This window comes from Fukomys damarensis, unplaced genomic scaffold (genome assembly GCF_012274545.1).
Source record: "Fukomys damarensis isolate Sample0158 unplaced genomic scaffold, DMR_v1.0_HiC HiC_scaffold_19, whole genome shotgun sequence".
NCBI lineage: Eukaryota > Metazoa > Chordata > Mammalia > Rodentia > Bathyergidae > Fukomys > Fukomys damarensis.
The window spans coordinates 115,894-129,469 of record NW_022900931.1 but is presented as its reverse complement, the minus strand read 5'-3'; the positions used below and the strand labels follow the sequence as shown (position 1 = coordinate 129,469).

Here is a 13,576-nt window from a genome sequence, read left to right as displayed (position 1 = left end):
AAGGGGCGCGGGGGGCGGGGCCGGGGGCGGCGGTGCGGCTCTCGGGTGTCACGCTGGAGCGTTTCTGTGTCACGATGGGAGCCGTCTCTGGGGTTTCCTCGTGGAAGGACCCCATCCCATTGCAGCGCTTCCTCAGCTGTGGGGTTCCAGTGTCACTTTTGGGGCGTTTTCTCTGGAAATCCTTGAGATGTGTGGGGCCTTAGCCACCGTGGGGGGGGCTGTGGATTGTGGGTGTCTGTAAGCTGTGTACGTTCCTTTTGGGGGGGGTTCTTGTTTTGGCAGGCACAAGCTTCTCTCCCTGTGGGGTCTGTGTTCATAAGGGTCCTGTCCTCCCCTGCCCTGTGTCCATGGGGGCCTGAGGTAGCAGCAGTCCTGAGCATCAGCCCTCCTGGTACATCATATGGCTCAGTCTGCTGGCCATAGCACAGTGACCCTGAGCTCTTGGTAGTGACCCCTGTGTGGGTAGCAGAGCCAGGAGAGTGGAGGGACAGTGGTCACCAGGGCAGGATCAGGAGTGGCCCCTGCCTTTGCCTTCTGTCCTCAAGTGTGTCCATCTGCATGCCTGTCCCCCACATGCCTATCCTGTGCCGAGCCCATCTGTTTGTTCCTGTCTCCTGTGTGGATCCCAAAATCTCCCCAAGGGAAAAGCTGGGAGGCTGTGGGAAGGGAAGGGAAGCAAGGGTGAAGGGTGTGGGCAGAATGTGAGCCTGCCGTGGTGGGGAGGCAGGGGCTTCTGGCTCTGCCCTTTCCTGATAGCCTGCCTGGCTTCTGTCCCTCCAGTGCTCAGCATCGGGGAGGGTGGATTCTGGGAAGGAACCGTGAAGGGCCGCACGGGCTGGTTCCCCGCTGACTGTGTGGAAGAGGTACAGATGCGACAGTATGACACCCGGCATGGTAAGTGACCCCGGGGCCCCATCAACTTCTGAGTGTGCCTCGCCTCCAGCTCCCCTTTGGTCTCCTTCGTGATAAATCTGGATGTTCACAGAGAAAAGAGAAGTAAACTCAAACATACCCAAAGTAGATGCGAACTTGTATACAGAATGCAGGAACGACATGCACATAGCATGCGTGTGCTTGGGAATGCATGTGCATCTAACCTGACACTTCACACGCAGTCGCCATACCTGCAGCGGGCCCACAGGAGATACGTGCTGGTCAGCAGTTGCACATGTGACTCCCAGGCACTCTAACTGCACCCCTGGCCCAGTCCTCATAGAAATACCAGGTGTTTGGAGCTTGCGATTCATGTGTGGCTTGGCAGACCGGTAAGGAGGTCAGTGTGAGAAAAGAGGCGTTTTTCCAAAGTGGACAGATTGTCCAAGTGGGCAGAGCAGGAGGCCTGGCCCAGCCAAGAGGAAATGAGGGCAGTTGGTCCCTGAGGGGCAATCATGGGTACCCTAAGGCTGGGGTGGTCTGAATGCAGCTGGGGAGACATGGCTCCCATCCTCAGCTAGCAGGAGGACTTGAAAGTGAAGGCCACAGCTCTAGTCCTACCCTGCTGGATGCCTGGCCTTCCAGGAAGACCTCCTCTGGATGCTGGGGTCTGAGGGGTCACGCTGGTAGAAATGAGTTGGTTGCTTGTCTTGGATAGACCCTTTGCACCAGGCCCTTGGGGGTCCTAGGAGGCCCAGACCCATGAATGTCACTTTTGTCCTGGAGAGCCGGGGAGTAAGTTGAATTCCTCCAGAGTGGCGGTCACTGGAGGTCATCCATGGTGAGTCTGGATTGAGCAACGTGTGTCCCTCCATTTGCATGTGGGAGACTTGGGCCAGGGTTGCTTTGTTCTCTTCCCTGAGTTGAGGGCTTCCCCAGGGGAGCCCAACCCCTAGCCATGACTCTTGCCTGGTGCTGACCTTGAGGGGCCCAGGCTGGCAGAAGCTGCTGACACTGCTGCTCTCTGTCCTACTCTGATGGCTCCCCTGGTGGCTTGGAGGTGGAAGGGACAGGCTCCCTTGTTCCTGTGGAGGCGAGGAAATTTGTTTCAGAGGTTTGGCCCCTTGGAAGGAAGGGGTGCTGCAACCTGTTGAAGGAGAGCCAGTCCTGTGCTCCCACACAGCCTGGGTAACAAAGGTTCTGGTTTTGAAACTGGATTCAGGGACATTTGGATTTCATTCTGAAGCTAGAGGGAAGGAAGTTTGGCCTGGAGCAGATGCTTGTTAGGTTTGTCTCACGCTGGGGCTTGGATTGGCTTTACAGAGGCCCAACTCTCAAACTGGAGGGGAACAGGCAGCCTGTGTCTACAGTGGGTGTGCTGTGTGCTGCTGTGCAGAGGTTGTGTGCACTGCGGTGCCTTGGGCTGGCCTGAAGTAATCAGAGGGCTTTGAAGTAGAGTTATTGTTTGGGCTGAGTCCTCTGGGTGTTCTGAAGATAGGGTACCCATGTAGATTGTTTTTCCCTTTTTTGTAGTATTAGGGATTGAACTGAGGGCCTCTGTACTTTGCACCCAGTCCTTTTTTTTTTTTTTTTTTTCGGTACTGGGGATCAAACTTGGGTCCTTGCGCTTGCAAGGCAGGTGGCGGCAGGACTGAGCTAAATCCCCGGCCCCCTACCCAGTCCTTTTTTGAGACAGTTTCACTAAGTCACTAAATTGTCCAGGCTGGGCTTAAACTTGCCATCCTCCTGCCTCGGCCTCCCGGAGTGCTAGGATTATGGGTGTGTGCTGCTGCTGCTCCTGGCTTGGGTGTCCATATTTGGAAGTGTCTGGCACAGTGTTCTAGAGCCCTACATGTCAGCACCTCTCATGTCTGAGCAGTGCCAGGAGTCTAGCAGCTTTAAGAAGTGCTTGACAAAGCCCAGCAGTCCTGGGAGGTGGAAATGTTTGTTATTGGTCCATTTCTAGGGGATCCCTTGGCCCTGAGGGGCAGGATCTTGTTAGGTTGGCACTTGGCTTTGTGGGGGCAGTGGGGCTGGAGTGGGAAGGAAGACAGGGCTGGTTAGGTAACCATGGATGAAGGGAGAGCATGGCATTGTGGTGGGAGCTGACCAGGCTGGGGATTCTTGATCCTGTAGGCCTTTTTAGTTTAGGATCAGGATCTGGGCAGAGCAGAGCAGAGAGGTAGGCAGGGCAGGTCAAGCCCACGGAGAAGGGAGAAGAGCACAGTAGCTATCCTGGGAGTGGTGGAGCTGGAGGCCTCCAGGCAATGGCAGGGCTTCTAGGTGCAGTTAGGGCATGTGATCCAGGGGAGTAGGCGGTCAGAGCCTCCTGGGTGGATAGGGGCTCTGTGGGTGGGCAGAGGGCGAGGGGCTTGGGAAGGTTGCCTACAGGGGGTCAGGAGGAGCAGTCCTGGCTTTCTGACATCAGCTGCATGCTTGGTCAGCACTTGGGGCAGAATCTCCCATGTGGGACTCAGGCTCAGTTTTTCCTGAGTTTAGAGGGTAGCCCAGAAGCAGTAGGCTCAAGTTTAAAAAAGATCTGATTCAGGGACTGGAATGGCAATGGAGGAAGGTTTAAAGGCCAAGGGGGGCACACTGTTGAGGCATGGGCCAGGCTGGTATCCAGGGTCACTACCTGTTGTGGGACCAGGGCGCAGTCCTGAGCGCTAAATGAGTAGGACAGATTTGAGCTGTGAGGGGAGGAAACTCAGGGGCCTGTTTGTGCTGAGACCCCCGAGGTCCAGTGTGCCAGGATGCTTGCTGTCCCTCCTTCCTCCATTCCTTCTCCGTGTGGTCCTCGCTTGGGGGCTGGTGCTGGCATTTTCCCTTCAGCTGGCTCTTATGTGTCTGATTAATAAAACTGGAAAATGAATTTGTATTATGTAATAAATACATTTGTTTGGTTGACAAGTCTGAAAAGAGGTTAGTGAATGCAAATTTGGGCTTGTGCAAGCAGGAACTCTGAGCATTTCTGTGACTGGGTTGACCTGGAGAGGCTGTGATGGAGGCCAGGGTGGGGGTTGAAGCCCTGTCTGCCTCATGACGATGCCCAGTCTGTGCTGGCCTTGGAGCAGCAGGAAGGTGGGGGTGGGGGTGTCACCGAGGGCCCCAGCCCCAGCCAGCTAATGCTTGCTTTCAAGGACCAGGATGATGAGATAATAGGCCATCAGAGCCCAGGGACCCTGCCAGGGGGACCCTTCCTCCTCTGTTTGGAGAGGCTTAAAGGGAACAGTTGCCTGCCTTTCTGAGAGTTACACACCCTCATGACAGGGCCCAAAGTCTGAGCCAGGACTTCTCTTGATATCTGTGTCTTCTGGTAAATAGGAGCTCTTTCTTTTTCCCATCCAGCCACTGCTCTATCGCTGTATCTATGTGTCCTTTGACTCACCCACCCTACCACCCGTCTGCTCACCCAGCAGCCCACCCAGTTCACCCAGCTCATTCATTCGTCCGTCTCTGCCTCCATCCATTTCTCCGCCTATCACCAACCCAGTTCCTTTGTTCATCAACTGATCTATCCTTCCGTCCATCTGTATGCTCATCCATTCTTATTTCTGTCAACCCTTTAGTCCATCCTTTCGATATTCTTTCTCTCTCTTGGTCCACTCGTCCTTCTGTCCATGTAGCCTAAGTCTACCCACAACCTGGCCAGTTGTACACTATCTTTGTTGCCTGTTATATATCAGGTACTATGCTGGGCCTGGGACCACAGAGGTAATAAGCAGTGGTCTTTTCCTTAAAGAGCTCATGGTTGGGGGACAGATCATAAAAAATAGTAAGCTCCCTCTGATCTCTCTTTTTTTTTTTTTGGTACCGGGGATTGAACTCGAGTCCTTGTGCTTGCAAGGCAGGCCACTGAACCACTGAGCTAAATCCCTGGCCCCTCTGATCTCTTCTTTACCAACTCTGTCTGTCTCTCTTTGTTCCAGCTGCACCGGTGCCACATGGTCCCTTAAATGTCCCAGGCCAAAACGCACCCTGACCACCCTGCTCCTGGACACCCCTTTAATCTTATTTCAACTGGCCTCTCCCTTATGCCCTAGGCCTTTTCTCAGCTCCCTGTGCTGGTAAAGCCTTTGTGTGGCCCCCTAGAACTGCACTTTTCCAGCACACTTGCTCTAATCACTCATCTCTTAAGAGCTTGCCAGCATTTGGCATATTGTATGTTTATTGTCTCTTCATTTTATCTATCAGCATATTAACTCCATGAGGACGGAGACTTTGTTCTTTACTACATTTTCAGAAAACCTAAAACCTGAAACAATGCCTGGTGCATAGTAGGAGCTCAGTAAATACCAGTGGAAATAAAAAACAAATCCTGACAAATGCTACAGTCAGAGAGCACCTTGGGGGAGCAGAGTGGAGTGTGTAGGGCCGAGGGGCAGGACTTGCTCACTTGGGTCGTGGCTAAGCATGGGGACAGCAAGGCTGAGATAGGGCAGCGAACAGACTCTGGCCAGCTCTGCGGTGGCCACAAGGGACTTTGAGGTCAAAGGATAGATGAGGACAAATTCTGTGGCACACAGTGAAGTCAGGGAAGGGGACTCAGTGCAGGTCTGCTACAGCAGGGACTCCGGAGTGCATGCCAGCGAAGATGGTGTGCTGTGTGGGCAGAGCAGTGTGCTGTGCACCAGCGAGGGTCACACTTATAAGGAACTGACAAACGTGAGGATAGCATGAAGGTAGCATGTGCATACACTGCAGATCACAGATACATGCGTGTGGATACAGTGTTGACCCTGGAGTGTGAGCCTCACACACATGCTGTCTCCTACACGTGGCTTTGGGGTTTGCTGCTGGGCGGTCCTGGCCATGTCGTCTCCTGTGTTCATCTGCGCACTTCTCAGGAAAGGTGAGCATGGCTGCTGCCCCTCTTGAGGCCTGACTCCCAGATGGTAGGGTTCTGGGCATGGTCCCTCAGCTTCCTGCCTTGGGATCTGTGGACCCAGGACCTCAGGATTTGGGGCTTCCACTTCCATTGGTGTACAGCCAGGCCAAGGGGTGTGTAAAGCCAGCAGAGTTGAGAGTAATGTAACAAGCTGGAGGCCACAGCCTTTCCTCAGCTCCTGATACTCCCTCCAGAAACCCGGGAGGACCGGACGAAGCGGCTCTTCCGCCACTACACGGTGGGCTCCTATGACAGCCTCACTTCACACAGGTACTGGCACACGGGGCAGGGCATGGACACACAGAGTCGTGGGCTGGGTCTGCAGATGTGGGGTGGGTGTCTGAAGAGGGAGGCCAGGGTTTGAAGAAGTCAGAGGAGGCTGAGGAGAGGACGCCAGCCACCTCTGCCTTCTGCTGTCACCGAGGTGGCCTGTGCTGTGGGACCCTGCGGGATCAGCCTGCCGCGCTCCCTACAGGGCTGGCCTTACCCTCCCTGCTTTCCTCTGTCAGCGATTATGTCATCGATGACAAGGTGGCTGTCCTGCAGAAACGGGACCACGAGGGCTTCGGCTTCGTGCTCAGGGGTGCCAAAGGTAATGGTGTGGTGCTGTGGGGACTCAGTGCATGCTAGGGTGTCTTCTGTGCCCTGCCCCCGCCCCCCCTTCTCCTGGCCCCTCCCAGCATCCTCTGCTGACTAGGTTTGGAGTCCCAGCTCAAGGCAGCAGTTCTCTCCCTTCTGTTTTTCCCTCTCTGCTGTGGGGAGCCTGGCAGAGTAGGGGCCTCCTCCTGGAGGGGTGAGGGAGAGTCTTGAAAGGATGTGTGCTGGGTTCCTTGCTGGTGCTCTACCTGCTGCCTGCCCAGCCTGGGTTACGCCCTGACCTGAATCCCAGCCATACTGGTGAGGAGCCCTCCTGCTTGCCTCTGCAGCGGAGACCCCCATCGAAGAGTTCACACCCACACCGGCCTTCCCTGCGCTGCAGTACCTCGAGTCTGTGGACGTGGAGGGGGTGGCCTGGAGGGCCGGGCTGCGCACTGGAGACTTCCTCATCGAGGTGAGGCCCCTCCCAAACTGTGTGGCCTGGCAGGGTGCTGACCCCTGAGTCCCAGGAGTCGCACTGGGACGTCCCTTCCAGCTGCTTCTCTGTCTCAGGTGAACGGGGTGAATGTGGTGAAGGTTGGACACAAGCAGGTGGTAGCTCTGATCCGCCAGGGTGGAAACCGCCTGGTCATGAAGGTCGTGTCTGTGACAAGGAAGCCAGAGGAGGATGGGGCTCGGCGCAGAGGTGAGGGCTTAGGTTTTGGGGTTTGGCCCAGACTCTCCCCTTTGTTCCTGACCTTAGCCCTTTAACGTCACAGCCACGTTTCTGTCCCCATCCTTGACCCTACACTGCTGACATCAGATTCCTGAACCTAGACAAAATGCCCAAATTTTCATCCCAGGATGCTTCTGGTGCCTGGCATTAGATGACCCCTGACCCCTCGCCAGGCCTCTGATCCCTGACCCCAGGTACCCTTCCTCAGATTCCCGCCCCCTCCTTCCCCGTCCCCCAGCCCCTGGCATGGCAGAACCTTCCTTCCCGACACCACCAGCAACTGCCTGGAGGCCGGGGTTGCCATGGCAACTGTGAGGTTGACGCTGCTGCTTATTGTTGGAGGGAAGGGGGAGGAGGCACCTGAGGGAAGAGGAAAAGCGTCTTCTCCCCGCGCCGCGCAGGCGAACAGCCTGGGCCCAGGAGGCTTTGCCGCTGGCCCAGCCCAGCCAGGCCTGTGGCTTGGCCGGCCACACCCTGGTCCCCAAGGGGCAGTGGCCGCTTGGCCCCCTGGGGGGCCCTGGAGCAGCAGCAACTGGCCTGGCAGGAGACCCTCCCAGCCCCCACCCCATGGCTTTGGTGCCCCCTTGCCAGGCCCTTAGAGCCTGCAGGGTGGGCACTCAATCCAGAGCCAGCCGTCACTCTGACCCCCACCAGCACCGGTTGACAGCCTTCTGAAGCCCAGGCTTTGGGGGTCTTGGGGGTCCTGGGGGTCCCAAGGGCCCCAGAGGCCCCCACTGCCCCAGCCCCGGTGCTCCCTGATCTCCCTGCGCCATGAAGAAGTTTGCATCCAGCCGCAGCCTGAACAAGATCCTGGCACAGTGTGATTCGTCCTCGAGGGAGTACGAGGAGATCCAGGCGGTAGAGCGCAAGTGGCATCTGCACCTGGCCACACCGCGCCGCCTTCTGCTGGACAGGAGGTCCAAGGCCTCCCTCTTCTTTGCAGCCCCACCGCCTCCCAAGAGGGCTCCCAGTACCACCCTGACCCTGCGCTCTAAGTCCATGACGGCAGAACTGGAGGAACTTGGTGAGCACTGTGGGGACTGTAGGGGTGGACAGCAGGCGGATGGCCCATAATGGGCAGGCCAGGGTGGAAGCGAGGGGCCTGAGCTGGGCTGAGGTCAGGCAGACTGCAGGGAGGAGACAGATGTAGGTGTAGATCAGAGAGTGGTGGTGCTGAAGAAGTAGAGAGATTCAGTGTCTGTAGAAAACAGCATGTGGAAGGGGCAAGTGCTGAGGGGCTGGAGGTGAGCAGCAGGACCTCCAGGACAGGCAGCTGGTCTTGCAGCAAGTTTGCATGTGGATGCATGTGTGTGTGTGTGTGTGTGTGTGTGTGTGTGTGTGTGTGTGTGCTGCTCCTGGCTCCACATCTTCACTTTGATTTTGCTGCTGCATTTTGTCTAAGTGAGGAAAGAATAATGGATGGGCAACCTGGGGTTTGTTTCTGATTCTGCAGCACTAGCTGGGTCATTTTTATGTTTCTTTTACCTGGTACCTGTCTGCTTGTTGTCCAAGTGAGCCTGCTGACTGCTGGGGCCTTTGTGAGCACTTCTAGTATGAAGATGGGATGGGGCTTCGTGGGCTGCAGGAGCAGAATAATGTTCGGGTACTGTTGGGCAAATGACAGGGACGATTTCAAGGTGACCACTGACAGCATCAATGTGGGCACATCCCACATACATGACTTCCTAACATAGTTAACAGCCTTGCTCCGGGCACATCACGGTGTATGTGATCACTTACTTGTAATGGTTAACAGCCTTGTCATGGGCATGTCTGTATGTACATGACTGTGTCCTTTTAACAACATCATCCTGGCTATATCCCAGTGTACATGACCATGTCCTGACATGTAACAGATAACAGCCTTGACATTGATATTTCCTTTTGGTGGGTATATCAAGGTGACCTACCCTTTTTGGTGGACTTGTCCTAATACATGTGTCCATTAATAGCCTTGTGGGTATATTCCAGCCATCAACAGCCTCATTACCAGTACATGTGATAGGTGACACGTTTTTTTTCTTCCAGAGTCTGAGCCCTGTCCCAGTTCGAGTTGACTGTTACTGTGGCTTAGTCTGGTTCCCAGAATGATCTCTTATCTTGCACATTACCTGAGTTTGATTCTGTCCAGGCAATGGGCAGAGCTGCCCTATTCTTTGTCTTTTTTTTCTTTTTTATTCTTCAAACTCAGGTCCTTGTGCTTGCGAGGCAGGTGGCAGAACTACTGAGCTAAATCCCTGGCCCGAGAGCTGCTCTATTCTAAGCAGGTTCTCTTGTCTGTAGTTTAGTTCATTGTGGAAAACAGCTACCAAGATAGGCTGGCCTGATATGATCAGGATTTTCCTTGTCATCAGTATTTGACATACAGTCAATTCAAATACAGAAGAAGAGGAATCATCAGGTCTCAAAGATAAAGACAGAAATCAAAGCCAGGGGAGCAGGGGAAACTGATACTTCCTCAGCTCATGGTTGAGGTTTCAAGGGCAGGGGCTAGGTTCTGAAGCTTCCACAAGGCTAGAAGACTTGGAACTAGAATAGCTTGAGAATTGCAAGTCAGAAAAAAGTATGAAATAGAGTAAAATAAAATGTTGATGTTATTAGTTTAAGAGAACCAAAAGCACTAACAAATGAGAACAAGATAGAACAAAAAGAATAAGCACATTTAAAAAACTATTCCTAAAGAGAACTGTTATTGAAGCAAAAAATGTAGATTAAAAAGAAATCTGTGGCTGGGTTAAACATTATACTAGATTGAGTTGAAAACAGAAGCAGGGAGTGGGAAAAGTAAGTCTGAGGCTATTCAGTTTGATCAGCACAGGAGGAGAAGGAGCAGCCACCAGAGGGCAGGGAGGGGACGTGAGGACAGTGAGCACCAGTGAGAAGGTCCCAGCCCCTACCTGGTGGAAATCCCTGTGGAAATGGTAAAAAGACACTATTTGAGGAGTAAATAGCTAAGAATTTCCCCAAAGTGAACAAAGATGTGAGACTCCAGTTTGAAGAAGCCTTAAGGAAACAACAAATCTACATTTAGATCAGAATAAAGCTTTAGACTACCACTGATAAAAATCTTAAAAATTGTGTGCAAATGTGTGTATGTGTGCATGCATACGTGTGTGTGTGTGTGTGTGTGTGTGTGTAGTAATAGATTATTTGACAGCAGACTTCTCATCAGCAGTAGAAGGCAGATGACGATGGAGCCTTCCCAGCTAGTTTCTACACCTAGCCAAAAGTGCTCCTTGAGGGAGCTAGATATGCTTGCAGATTCTGGCTCTAGGGTTGTAAGAGTCCAAGGTCAGTCATAGAATGTTGACTTGACCAGTCAGCCAAAACCACTTGGCGGCTGTATCTGCTGGACACCAGGCAAGGCTGATGGGTAGTCTCTGGAGTTACCTGCCACAAGCTGCTACAGAGCCATGTTTGGCTGCATGTTCAGTAGGGGCCCTCCTAGTCTGCACAGAGAGGTTTTGGACAGCCTAAGACCCAGGCTGTCTGCCCTGTAAGTGGAAGTGCTCTTTACTGACTAGAAGCAGTGAGTGGAAGAGATGAATCTTCCCCTCTATTCCAGAAGCCTCTTGCTTCAGACCCTGCTAGTCCAGAGGAGCTCGGTCATGGTGTCAGGCTTTTCCCTAAACAATCTAGGGGAGGAGGAGAGAACAGCTTAGCATAAAGCCCACACTTCTAGGCCCAGTGTGCTGTGTTTAAGGAAGGGCTGGGCGACCAGGGGCTTGGAGAGCCACCCTGTACTCACAGCTGTCCCAAGAGGCCAGTCTAGTTGCCAACTTCCTGATCAGTCTCTTCTGGAAATGTTAGGTTGAGGAAACAAGCATCAGGACTTCCCAGGTGCCTGAGAGGTGATGGAAGGAGGGAATGCAGTGCACTCCTGTTCCCTTCCTCAAGGGGGCTCCTCGGGGCCAGGGATTTAGCTCAGTGGCGCTGCACCTGCCTGAAGAGTGCAAAGTCCTGAGTTCAATCCCTGGTGCCAAAAAAAAAAAAAAAGGGCTCCTCACTGTCATGATGTGCACATTTGCTCAGCTTGAACCAAAGATGTGCTGGGGCTGGAGGCCAGGGAAGACTGAGCCTGGGAGGGTCCTGGTGGATCCAGTTGCCTCATTCTTCTCCTTCTTAGGTGAAATCAGTTCCCTGTAATAACTAGGCCCTCTTTGCATTTTTTTTTTTTTTTTTGTACTGGGGATCGAACTTGGGTCTTTGCACTTGCAAGTCAGGCAGTGGAACCACCGAGCTACTAAATCCCCAGCACCCCCTTTGCTTTTGTGATGAGAAATTAGGGTAGGTGACGTGCCCTTGTACCTGTTATTGGCATCAATGTGGAAAAAATTTCTCTTCCAAACATACTTGTCTTGCCTTTTGTTAAAAACCTACTCCGGGGGCCAGGGGTGTAGCTCAGTGGTAGAGTGCTTATCTAGTATGCTCAGGGCCCTGGGTTCGATCCTGAGCAATAACCCCCCAAAAACTCTCTATAAGAAATAACCCCCCAAAAGCCTACTTTGCACAGAATCTTAAGGGTGACTATCTTGGTTTTCAGTGGCCTCTGAACTTGATTTTTATAGTTTTTTTTCCTCCTTTTCTTTTTTTTTTATTTGGTACCGGGGATCGAAGTTGGGTCCTTGTGCATGTGAAGCAGGCAGTGGAACCACTGAGCTAAATCCCCGGCTCATTTATTGTTTTGTTTTGTTTGGTACCGGGGATCGAACTCTGGCCCTTGCACTTTCAAGGCAGGTGGCGGAACCACTGAGCCAAATCCTCAGCCCTTTCCTCCTTTTCTGAACAAATATTTGACTGGACTGTGTTTTACTTGTACATGTTGCCATGTGCTTGTATCTGTGCACACATGTGTGTATGTGTGAGTGGCCATGGTGCATGTGTGAGCATGTGTATAGTACACATAAGTGTATATCCCTCTGTGTACCGACCAGCGCAGCATCTGGACAGATTTGCTCTCACAGTCCAGTATGGTGGCTCGGCTGGGCAGATCGCCGAGGTCCTGTGTGCTGGGGAAGTGGGGGATGGTGGGTTAGCATGGGGAACTGAATGGGATGGGGAAATGAGTGTGGACAATGGGCCCAGTGCCATGGGATGAAGCCTGCCTCTTACCCCCTTTGCTCTGTTTCTCGATTCCAAGCCTCCATTCGGAGAAGAAAAGGGGGTAAGTCATCTGCCTGTGTCCCTAGGCCCAGCTCTTCCTGGTCCCTTCTGGGGAACAGGTATTTGAGGTTGGTGGCCTGGAGTCCCAGCATACTTGTTGTCTGCCTTCCCTTCGGTGGTCTTACAGGAGTGTGGTGCATGGATGGCCTAGGAAGGACCGATGGGGTGTTGCCATGTGTGTGACTATGTGGGTACAGTGAGGGGGTGCACAGCTCTAGACCTTGGGGCTCAGGTGAGCCGGGAAGGCTCCTGGTGGAGGGTCCTGTATGTGCCATGGCCAACAGCTGGGTAGGGCAAGGTTCTGAGGGTGCCACCGTAGAGCTCAGGGTAGTCGAGTGATTGGACCATGTTGGAATGTGGGTTTTAGGGCGTGCAGCTCTGGCCTGTGCTCTATCTTTGTGTCTGTCCTTTTGGGGCTTCCCTGCCTGGGTTGTGGGCCCCACTACTGTGCTGGATGGTACGGGACTAGGCCATCTTGATAGTCCCTTCAGAGTAGGGCTCTGAGTCCTACAGCCCTGGGAAGGGAGCTTGACTCACCTCCCTAGCATCCCCAGGCTGCTGATTTTGCCACCCTGTCTTCAGATCAGTCTCCCTGTGTCCTCCTGTCTGTATGTCTTGTGGGTTGGGGTGGGGACAGAGTTGCCTGGGCCTCATATAAGGTCCAGTGTCTGATGAGGTGTGGGGGCTCGGCTTCTGATGCTGCTTCTCTGCCTTTTGGGTAGATGGGAATGAGGCCCAGGTAGAAACCCTGGGTAGTTTCAGGCATGGGTGTTTGCACGTTGTCCAGGCACCTGGTGCCCCTCCCCCTGAGGTAGGTTCTTCTGGTCCCTGCTGTGTTTCCCACCACCTGTCCTGTGCTCCCTTACCCCCAAGTCACCTGTTGTCCCTCCAGCCATTAACAATAGAAGATGAGGTCTCTTAAGCATCCCTTCTCTGTGCATTAGTGGTACTTCTGCCAGGCTGTGCTGTGGCCTGTGGGCCTCTTCCAGCTGGGGAAAAGTAGATTTGTCAGCCCTGCAGGTCCCTTGTCTCTTGCCTGGGCCGCAGCACAGTCTGCTGTGTATCCGGATGACCTGTGTGGGAGGCTGGTGATAGTGCATGGACCTGGCTCATAATGGCCTTTGTTTCCTTTGCTTAAGTACCAAAATAACTTGTCAAGATTATGTTTACTAGCTTTTTTAGGGATTTATGTCAACCTCATCCCTTTTAAAAAATTTGAGACAGGTTCTTCCTATGTTGCCCAGGCTGGCTTTGACTTTGTGATCTTCTGCCTCAGCCTCTTGAGTAGCTAGGATTACAGGCATGCACCGCCATACCACTATGCCCAACTTCATTTGCAG

General features: G+C 53.4%; 1 protein-coding gene across 1 annotated transcript in view; it reads left to right on the top strand.

Moving 5' to 3' along the window:
- The window catches only part of Shank3 (SH3 and multiple ankyrin repeat domains 3), a gene marked incomplete at its 5' end in the record, with an annotated part of 51,122 nt that overhangs the window by 21,359 nt on the left and 16,187 nt on the right, over positions 1-13,576 (top strand). The window contains 7 exons of the mRNA XM_019208939.1: positions 642-894; positions 5,956-6,031; positions 6,271-6,353; positions 6,688-6,812; positions 6,911-7,043; positions 8,017-8,097; positions 12,214-12,237. Of these exons, the coding sequence (XP_019064484.1) occupies positions 642-894; positions 5,956-6,031; positions 6,271-6,353; positions 6,688-6,812; positions 6,911-7,043; positions 8,017-8,097; positions 12,214-12,237 (775 nt within the window). The remainder of the gene's footprint in view (positions 1-641; positions 895-5,955; positions 6,032-6,270; positions 6,354-6,687; positions 6,813-6,910; positions 7,044-8,016; positions 8,098-12,213; positions 12,238-13,576) is intronic.